General features: G+C 38.2%; 1 protein-coding gene and 1 non-coding gene across 3 annotated transcripts in view; both read left to right on the top strand.

Annotated features, from left to right (window-relative positions):
* ZNF354B (zinc finger protein 354B) overlaps positions 1–8,583 on the top strand; it is a 30,651-nt gene extending 22,068 nt beyond the window's left edge. Inside the window, exons 4-6 of one of the 2 annotated variants that reach the window (XR_009213921.1) lie at positions 886–2,694; positions 3,813–3,932; positions 5,814–8,583. Coding sequence is in view for 1 of the 2 variants with exons in the window: in XM_032158832.2 (XP_032014723.1) it covers positions 886–2,468 (1,583 nt within the window). In the remaining variant the exon portion in view is untranslated. The other variant, XM_032158832.2, reaches the window with a different exon arrangement.
* Positions 2,889–3,053, top strand: LOC116472127 (U1 spliceosomal RNA). The gene has a single exon (XR_004249029.1). It is a non-coding gene; the product is annotated as a U1 spliceosomal RNA (small nuclear RNA).
* Positions 8,584–10,574: the final 1,991 nt, after the last annotated feature.

Consider the following 10,574-nt stretch of genomic DNA (forward strand, 5'->3'; position numbering starts at 1 on the left):
TTAGTAGAGATGGGGTTTCACTGTGTTGGCCAGGATGCTCTCAATCCATTCTCTGGACTTCTTAATATTATCTGCAAATAGAGGTAGTTTTGCTTCCTCTTTACTCATATCTGATTGATTTATATTGCCTGATTGCATTGGTTAATATGTCTAGTACAGTGTTAAATTGTAGGGAAAATAATGGGTGTCTTTGCCTTGTTCTTGAGCATAGCAGAAATACCTCTAGTGTATTTAGTAGATACTAGCTTTAGGACAAAGGTCTATGTATTTTATCATGTTGAGGAAGTATCCCCTCATTTCATTTTTGCTTGAGTGTGTTTATTGTCTGTGGTGCTGAATTTTGTTGAACATTTTCTCAGCATCTCTAGATGTGGATTATTCCTTACTTAAATGCATTTAATGTACTATAATAAGTGCTATAATAAGGGGAGTGAGTTGTTGGAACTCAAAGTTAGGAAAAGGTGCACAGAGGAGTTAACATTTGAACTGAATCTGAAGGATACAAAGGAGTTTGGAATGTAGGAAAAGGAGGGAAGACATTCAAGAGTATAAATAATTATAGGAATGGGGTAATTTATGAGTCCATCATAGGCTTTGGGTACCAGATTATATTTCCTAAATTCATATGCCTCCTTCTCTGATCCCTCTGCTCCATTCTCTTGGTCACTCTTACACACTCACCCTTCTTAACTGAGTTTGCTTTATTCATTTGTTCACTTATCAGTTCAGCTGTCATCCATTATTTTATATAGTGTTTTTTAAAATTTTGTCCTCTTTTAGTCATATAGCAAACCCTTATTGAGATACCATTAATCCCTTCTACAGATTTAGTCTCAGCCAATCACATGAATCATGGGCTGTTGCTTTCTTTTTTTCTTTTTTCAGGATGTAAGAGCACGCCTAAAATGACAAAGTCAACTCAAACTCAGGATTCATTTCAGGAGCAGATGAGGAAAAGACTGAAAAGGGATGAACCCTGGAACTTCATATCAGAAAGATCCTGCATATATGAAGAGAAATTTAAGAAGCAGCAGGACAAAAATGAAGATTTACAAATAATTTCAGTTGCCCATACAAAAATCCTTACTGTAGATAGAAGCCATAAAAATGTTGAATTTGGCCAAAACTTCTACCTGAAATCAGTCTTCATTAAGCAACAGAGATTTGCTAAAGAAAAAACTCCATCAAAATGTGAAATACAAAGAAATAGTTTCAAGCAGAATTCAAATTTACTTAACCAATCAAAAATCAAAACGGCAGAGAAACGCTATAAATGCAGTACATGTGAAAAAGCCTTCATTCACAATTCATCCCTTCGTAAACATCAGAAAAACCACACTGGAGAAAAATTATTTAAATGTAAAGAATGTTTAAAAGCTTTCAGCCAAAGTTCTGCTCTTATTCAACATCAAAGAACTCATACAGGAGAGAAACCCTATATATGTAAAGAATGTGGGAAAGCCTTCAGCCATAGTGCATCCCTTTGTAAGCATTTAAGAACCCATACTGTGGAGAAATGCTATAGATGTAAAGAATGTGGTAAATCCTTCAGTCGAAGGTCTGGGCTTTTTATACATCAAAAACTCCATGCTCAAGAAAATCCCCATAGGTATAATCCAGGTAGGAAGGCATCCAGTTATAGCACATCCCTTTCTGGAAGTCAGAAAATTCATCTCAGAAAGAAGTCCTACTTATGTAATGAATGTGGCAACACCTTTAAGTCTAGCTCATCCCTTCGTTATCATCAGAGAATTCACACTGGAGAGAAACCTTTTAAATGTAGTGAATGTGGGAGGGCCTTCAGCCAGAGTGCCTCTCTTATTCAACATGAAAGAATTCACACTGGAGAAAAGCCCTATAGATGCAATGAATGTGGTAAAGGCTTTACTTCTGTTTCACGACTTAATAGACACCGAATAATTCATACTGGAGAGAAATTGTATAATTGTAATGAATGTGGTAAAGCCTTAAGCTCCCACTCAACACTTATTATTCATGAGCGAATTCATACTGGAGAAAAACCATGTAAATGTAAAGTATGTGGAAAAGCTTTCAGACAGAGTTCAGCTCTCATTCAACATCAGAGAATGCATACTGGAGAAAGACCCTATAAGTGTAACGAGTGTGGAAGAACATTCAGGTGTAACTCGTCGCTTAGTAATCACCAGAGAATTCATACTGGAGAGAAACCATATCGATGTGAGGAATGTGGGATGTCTTTTGGCCAAAGTGCAGCTCTTATACAACATCAGAGGATTCATACAGGAGAAAAACCCTTTAAATGTAATACATGTGGAAAAACTTTTAGACAAAGCTCATCACTTATTGCACATCAAAGAATTCATACTGGAGAGAAACCTTATGAATGTAATACATGTGGGAAACTCTTTAGCCAGAGGTCATCTCTTACTAATCATTATAAAATTCACATTGAAGAGGACTCCTTAAAAGCCGATTTGCATGTGTGAAAGCCTTAAACCAAAACCCATCAGAGAATACATGCTTGAGAGTGATTTATTAAATATAACTTATATGAGAAAACTCTTAGTTCTCATCAGATACTAAGTTTTAAGAATAAACTTTAGCTATGTAATAACTATGGGGAAAGCTTTTATACTTGTCACTCACTTTTTAAAATATCCTGAGACAGTTCACTGTTGCAGACATTGAAATTGGCCATTTGTAAGATAAAAGGTATGTTTATAAAATCTCTATATAATACATGCTATCTATGACATGCAAAAAAGAAAAGTCTGGGTGCTGGGTTGCTGAATTTCTCATTAGAAAAACATTTGTATAAGCTACTATTATATAAATATAAGCATATTTGTTACAGCAAATATTTTAATAGCAAACAAAATAATTGATCTTAAAAATATATGCAATATATACTTACCTGGCTGGGGAGATTACCATGATCACGAAGGTGGTTTTCCCAGGCCAAGGCTTATCCATTGCATTCCGGATGTGTTGACCCCTTCAATTTCCCAAAATGTGGAAAACTCGACTGCATAATTTTTGGTAGTGGGGGACTACATTTGCACTTTCTCCTAAAATATATATGTGTGTATATATATATATATATATATATATGCAGTATTAGAGCAAAGGACCAAATAAGAGATAAAAACTAACTGAACTACCTCTTAGTGTCTGGAATTTACCTTTTCCTGACTTACTGTCAAACTTCGTGCATGGCTTTTATTAAAAAAGAAAAAATCTGTTCTCTTCTTTGTTCTAGTCATTCCCAAACAACGTCTAATAGTCTCCCGTATTTTCTACACATTTCCTAGTTTTGTTTTCAGAATTTTTTCTTTATTGTCTTCAAGTCATATTTATTATGAAACCATACTTGTTATGCTCTGAACAGTAATGTTAGATAGTTTAGGTTGAAGCATTTTGTTTGTTTAGGCAATCACTTCAAGGTTAAAGCTATTAATATTTTTTTAGTTGGCTGCAGATGAAATCCTAATTGTTCAAAGAGCCTGTCACTTGTGACAGTCTTCAAAAGGAATCAGTTTATGAAATAAAAGTTTGTTTTCCTCGTGGGGTTTTAAAAGTTTTAGACTGCAAAGGAAATTCTTTAAAAATAATGGTAAATTTCAAAACTGATTTACTTAGAAATGTTTGTTTAAGCCTGAGTTTGGGCCAGATATTATCCTGAGCTCTAGAAATTGTATAGAAGAAAGAAACAGACCTTAAAGAAGTCATGAATTGAGTGGGTGGAGAAGAGGCGGTTAAAGGGAGTAAGCAAATCATAATGTGTTGGGGTTTTCACAGATAAATAGTTAAGCTGTGATGCTGTGTTGCAGAATACAAATGGAGAGATTTGCATGGGATGCAGAAATATGGAAGACTAACCAAGCAAACCAGGAGAGACCAGCAGTAGTGTCCCAGAGACGATGGTGTCTGAGCCCAGTTTTGGAAGAATAGTAGGTATTCTTCATAAAGTGAGGTTCTAAATAGAGGGAGCCACATATGCAAAGGTGTAGGGTGGGTGGGTGACAGCATATTACATCTGTAGAGAATCTATAGGAAGTAATGAAAAAGATAAGCTTGAGAAGAAGGCAGTGGCTAGGTAACAAAAGGTCTTACTTGCCAAACTAAGGAATTTGAATTTTATTCTGAAATTTAGGGTACTAAGTAACGATTTTAAGTAATGGAAACTGTATTGCACGAATGTGTAGAGGATGAATTTAGGAGATTGAAGACTGCTCAACAGACTGAAGCCTAGAATTCAGCCTCCAGTGATGGGTGAAGGAGACTCTAAGCTCAAGCAAGGATAGTCAGTGAAGAATATGTTGCACAGCTAATGTAGTAAGAATAGATAAGGCATAGTTTTTGCAATCAAGTAATTGGGGAAGGTGATTGACACACAGGGTAGATTAACTGCTGGGTTTCTGCCTTAGTTACCTGGATGGATGGTGGTGTGATATGCCTTGTAGGCAATATAGGGGTAAACAGTTTGATTTTATACATGTTAAATGAGTCATCCAAACCCAAAAGCTCAATTTGAGCTGGATGGCTTGAGTTAGGAGTAATTAAGATACAGTTAGTGAAAAGCTTGGCACATGTAAATTGGCCATGAGAATGTATAGATTAAATGAGAAAGGGATCATGGATACAACCCAGGAAAACAACAATATACAAGGAATTGTGCAAAGGTGAAAAGGAATGGCCCTTTATGTAGCAGAAAAGGCAGAAGAGGATGTCACTGAACCCAAGGGATAAATGAATCTCAGATGGGCAGTAGTGTCAGGTGCTATAAACGAAGTAATAAGGAGAGTAAGTAGGTAAATAAGGAGATAATTGTAGACTTTGACAAGAGAAATTTCACTGAAGGAGAGTGAACAAGTAGGCTGTCGAAGACTGTATTTCAAATATAATTGAAGGGAAGAATGACTTAGGGAGCATTTCTAGTTTAATAATGTGTACACATGTAGATAGTGGATTAAAGAAGACATTGCTGGGAGGAACAACTTTTCTGAAATAAATTCGAGTCATAGCATAGGTGGAGGAATTAACCTTAACTTCAGGGAGGGAAAAGCCCACATAAAGAAGGGAATACAGATAAGTGATTTGGAGGTAAAGGAAGCCTGCTGACTCATTTTCTCTAAGATAGGGGACTTCATTTTTTAAGAGTCTCAATTTTGATATTTGGGTGCTTAATGATATTAAATTAATGAGTTTCAATCCTTGCCCTGGAGGTTTTTTGGGAAGTCAGGGCTCTTGAGTTTTATTTCCTACCCTTGTTTCAGTAAGAAAGCTCCATGTTTGTCAGTTTCATGTATTTGATAGTTGTTATTTTTAATTATAAGGAAAAAATTTGCTGGCGAATTAAAGTTTGAAAACTACTCAGGGAGGGAGAGAAAATGCTTTCTAAAAAGTGGTAAATCTGAAGAGACTGGAAAGAAATGTCAGAGTTGAACAGGCATGTGGAGGTAGATGGAAAGGCATTCCAAATTGGGGAAAAGCTTGTGCAATGGAAAGGAGGCAGGAAGTGTTCACGGTATTATTGCAAATTGTATTTTAAAACTTCATTCCTGTTTGTTGCTAGTATATAGAAGTATAATTGGTTTTTGTATATTGACCTTGTATCCAGCAACCTAGCTAAATTCACTTATTTCTAATAGCTTGCTTGTAGATTTTTTTGGATATTTTGCACATACGATCATCTAAATGATTTCCATTCTGTTTCTCTTTTCCAATCATAATACATTTTATTTATTTTTCTTACGTTATAGCACTAGTACAGGCTAGTACATTGTTGAATAGAAATGATAAGTATATTTCTCTATTTAATATTATGTTAGCTTTCTTTCCAGGCTGGGCATGGTGGCTCACACCTGTAATCCCAGCACTTTGGGAGGCCAAGACAAGAGGATTGCTTGAGCCCAGGAGTTCGAGACCAGCCTGAGCAACAAGAACAACAACAAAATTAGCCAGGCATAGTGGTGCACATCTGTAGTCCCAGCTACTTGGGAGGCTGAGGTAAGAGAATTGCTTGAGCTCAGGAGGTTGAGGCTGCAGTGAGCTATGATCCCACCACTGCACTCCAGCTTGGGGAAAGAGCAAGACTCTGCCTCCCCCACGTGCGCCCCCCACTCCTGCCCCCGCCAAAAAATTGTTTGTGGATCCCTGTTACCAGAATAAGGACGTTCCCTCATATTCCTAGTGTGATGTGAGTTTTTATCATAAAATGGAGTAGTAGTTTGTCATGTCCATTTTTTGCATTGGTTGAAATGATCGTTTTGTTTTTCTCTTCATTCTTTTAATAGATAATTGTTTGAATTTTGGTGTTACCCAATGTTTCATTCCTGAAATAAATTCTACTTGGTCATGATATATCATCATGTATGTGTATATGTATATAAGATCAGGTTTCTTCCTTAGTAAACAGAAGCCTGATGAAGTGCCCAACGTTGTGTTCTAAGAACTTAGAGCAAAAAGAAATTATCCAGGTCTCAAGGAAAGATGTAATAATACGTGGAAATGAGGTACTCTTGGAAGGCAAGGCCAAGAGTAAGGCCAGGAGCAAAAGGCTCAGAGGAAGAGTAAAGCTAGCATTTGTAGGGACCTGTAGGGAGACTGGCTTTGCTGGTGTAGAGGGCTCCTGGTAGGATAAAATAAAAATATTTGAAATGAAAGCTACAGTTATCCTGTCAGAGACTTTGAATGCTGTCTAAGACTGTAGGAGTTTGGATATGATGGTGGACATATTAATTCACTATATTTCTGAGGAGCAAATGACCAATTTGAGACTATTTTAGGAAGCATTATCTGATAGAATAGATGATTCAAAGATTATTTGATCATTTCTGATTATGATCAAATGATTCAAAGGTTATTTGATCATTGAGAAACTGAAGGACTGATTGTTGGGAGTAGGTCTTTGGGCGAGTCTGTGAGAAGAGTTCTTAATGAGAACTAAAACGGTTATTTCTGTTCTTGGTGTCTGAAACTGTTCTGGTATTTTGCCAAATATTACAGATGGTAAAATGCTTAATTAAAGCTGACATGGTTATATTTTTAAAAATTTAGATGCAATTAGTCTTTCAAGATCAGAAGATACTTAGTGTCATCGTTCAGTCCGTTCTAAGCTGTAAAGTCAGTTATTTCAGTAATGTAATTTCTGAGATCTATAAAAAATGAAAATATTTTATTTTCTTATATAACTTTCTGTGGGAGCATTGAACAGTCAAGAAACTTGTATGTTTTCCAGCCCCCATTCTACTTCAAGTTACATGGTGTCTAGCCTTTTCAGCTCTAGAAATTCCACATTATTATGTAATATCCTGCTTTGTGGTTCTTAGTGGTATATGGTATAGATCAACTCAAAATTTTAAATTTCATCATAGGAATTTTTGTATAGAGATTTCAAGATGAGTTGACCTGAGAACAAAAAGAACTACAAAGAAATCTTACTATTTTCCTGATGGTATATATTGTTCAATAAAACACTATATTGGTATGTATTGTTCAATAAAACACTGTATTGGTATATATTGTTCAACAAAATAATCATATATTACAAATTAAAGTTTCAACCTAAAAATCAGATTGTTCCAGGAAGATGGAATAGACAGATGTACCTTTCCTTATTTATTCCATACATCTGAAACCTTGTATATTGTAAACAAACGTAAGACTCCAGTGATTCTTTTTTTTTTTTCCTTCAAGACGGTCTTGTTCTGTTCCCAGGCTGGAATGCAATGATGTGATCACGGCTCACTGCAGTCTTGACCTCCCAGGCCCAAGTGATCCTCCCACCCCAGCCTCCAAAATAGCTGGGACCACAGTCCTATACCATGCATCACTGTGCCTGGCTATTTTTTTTTGTAGGGGTGGGTTTCCCTATGTTTCCCAGGCTCCAACTCCTGGGCTCAAGTGATCCTTCTGCCTTGGCCTCCCAAAGTGCTGGGATACAGGTGTGAGCCAGCATGCCTGGCCAGTGGTGATTCTTTTTGCCTCATATGTCCCAGACTTGGAGCTGAAGAAGATGGAAACCCAGAAACACCAACAGAGACCCACCAAAAAAGGAAGCTCTAAGAAAAGCCTACTGTCTCTACCCAAAGGACCAGGAATTGGGCAGTCTAGCAAGACAGAAAACTTTAGACAGCCACTCTACTTTAGTCACACAACCAGATAAAGCTGCCCCCATGACTATGCACACCAGCAAAAGCCAAGTGGGAAGTCCAAACTTCTATCCTTATAAGGATGAAAAGAAGGCTCATAAAACCCCTGCTGGGGGGTGTCAGAGAGTGCTAAGAGCTAGGTTATTCATCCACACTGGCTGGTAATGAGCACCTGCCCCATGCCAGCAATAATAGTGGGGACCATGTGCAGAAAGGGCTTCTATCCCCACCCAGTAGGAAGAAGGCATCATTCCCCTATTGTGGTCGGTTGGTGTAAGTGGAGGCCTAGTGCAGAGTAAGACCATTTACCCCTGCCCAGCAATAATCAAACCACATTCCAACCCCACAGTGTCACTGGAGGCTACATAGGGAGCAGGAATAAGTCACACTTAATACCTCCCGATCATAGTTATATTAGTGTAGGCCTAGTGAGCTCCCAGAAATTTCACCCACATGAAGAAGTAAAATGGAGACCCTTAATGTGGTATCTAGAGATATCAAATGAGGAACATGAGCTTCTAGTCTACCTGGTCAAATAAGATTCAGAGTTTCATAACATAATACTAAAAATGTTCAAGTTTCAACAGTCATGTCAAGAGCCAGGAAGATCACTTAAATGAAAAATGACAATCAGTAGACACTAACAAGTTAATGATAGACATGCTAGAATTATCTGACAAAGATTTTTAAGTAGCCATCGTAAACATGTTTCAATGAGCAATTATGAAAATGTTTGAAATAAAAAGACTCAGCAAGGAAGTGAGAAAGAAAAAATGGAAATTTTAGGCTGGGCGTGGTGGATCACGCTTGTAATCCCAGCACTTTGGGAGGCTGAGGCGGGCAGACCATGGGGTCAGGAGTTCGAGACCAGCCTGGCCAATATGGTGAAACTCCGTCTCTACTAAAAATACAAAAATTAGCTGGGTGTGGTGGCGCACACCTGTAATCCCAGCTACTTGGGAGGCTGACGCAGAAGAATCTCTTGAACCCGGGAGGCAGAGGTTGCAGTGAGCCAAGATCGTGCCACTGCACTCCAGCCTGGGCAACAGAGCAAGATTGTTTCAAAACAAAAGAAAAAGAAAAAAAAAATGGAAATTTTAGAACTAAAATACAGTAACCAAAAATTTAAAAAATTCACTGCATTGGCACAGCAGCAGAACTGAGAGGACAGAGGAAAGTATCAGTGGATTTAAAGATACAATAGAATTTACTCAGTCTTAAATACAGAGAAAACAGACTGGAAGAAAAGCAGAGACTCAGGAATCTGAAGAACTGTAATAAAAGATCTAACAATATAATCAGAGTTCAGGAGAGAGAGAGAAGAACAAGTGGGCCTGGAAAATCTTTGACGTATTAATGGCTGAAAATTCCCAAGTTTAGCAATAGGTATGAACCTATACATTCAAGAAGCTGAGCAAACCCCCAAAAGCATGAAACCAAGGAATCCACACCAAAACACATCACAGTTCAACTTCGGAAAACTAAAAGAAAATCTGGAGGCTAGGCCGGGCTTGGTGGCTCACGCCTGTAATCCCAGCACTTTGGGAGGCTGAGGCGGGCGGATCACGAGGTCAGGAGATCGAGACCATCCTGGCTAACATGGTGAAACCCTGTCTACTAAAAATACAAAAAATCAGCCGGGCGTGGTAGCGGGCGCCTGTAGTCCCAGCTACTCGGGAGGCTGAGGCAGGAGAATGGCGTGAACCCGGGAGGTGGAGCTTGCAATGAGCCGAGATTGCGCCACTGCACTCCAGCCTGGGAGACAGAGCGAGACAACATCTCAAAAAAAAAAAAAAAAAAAAAAAAAAAAAAAAAAAAAAAAAAAAAAAAAAAAATCTGGAGGCTAGAGAGAAAAATCACAGTTTACCTATAGGGATAAAAATCAAATGAAAACAGATTTTTCACTAGAAACCACAAAGGCAGAACATTTTTCAAGTACTGAAATAAAATAATTTTTAACCCACGGAAATGACATCGGCAGGATAGGAAGCCCTAGTCCCTTGTTCTCCCACAGAGACATCAACTAAACATCAAACTACAAATTGCTTTTGTGAGAATTCCAGAGGCTAAGAGGTTGTAGCACGCCAGGTGAGTGCAAAGACAAGAAGAGACACATCAAAATGGTAGAAAATTTTTGACATTTTACCCACCCTAGCCACTCCCACTGCCTAGCATGGCAAGATGTGATCAGGAAAAAAACTCAGCTGTCAGTTTTTCCCTCAGGAGGGAAGAAGAGTGGGCTGTGCATCCATTGTTTTAGCTTTTCATGGCGCTTTCCAAGGGCATGGTTTCTGTCTCATGAGACTCAGAGTGCTAACTGGAGTTAGTAGTTTGGATGCTAGGTTGGGGGCTGCTGAGAACAAAGGTGAGCACTGGAGCTTGTTACATCACCACAGAGACTTAATACTGCAAACAGCAAGGGGAACGAGGTTACAATCT

The sequence above is a fragment of the Hylobates moloch genome, unplaced genomic scaffold (genome assembly GCF_009828535.3).
Source record: "Hylobates moloch isolate HMO894 unplaced genomic scaffold, HMol_V3 SCAFFOLD_6, whole genome shotgun sequence".
NCBI lineage: Eukaryota > Metazoa > Chordata > Mammalia > Primates > Hylobatidae > Hylobates > Hylobates moloch.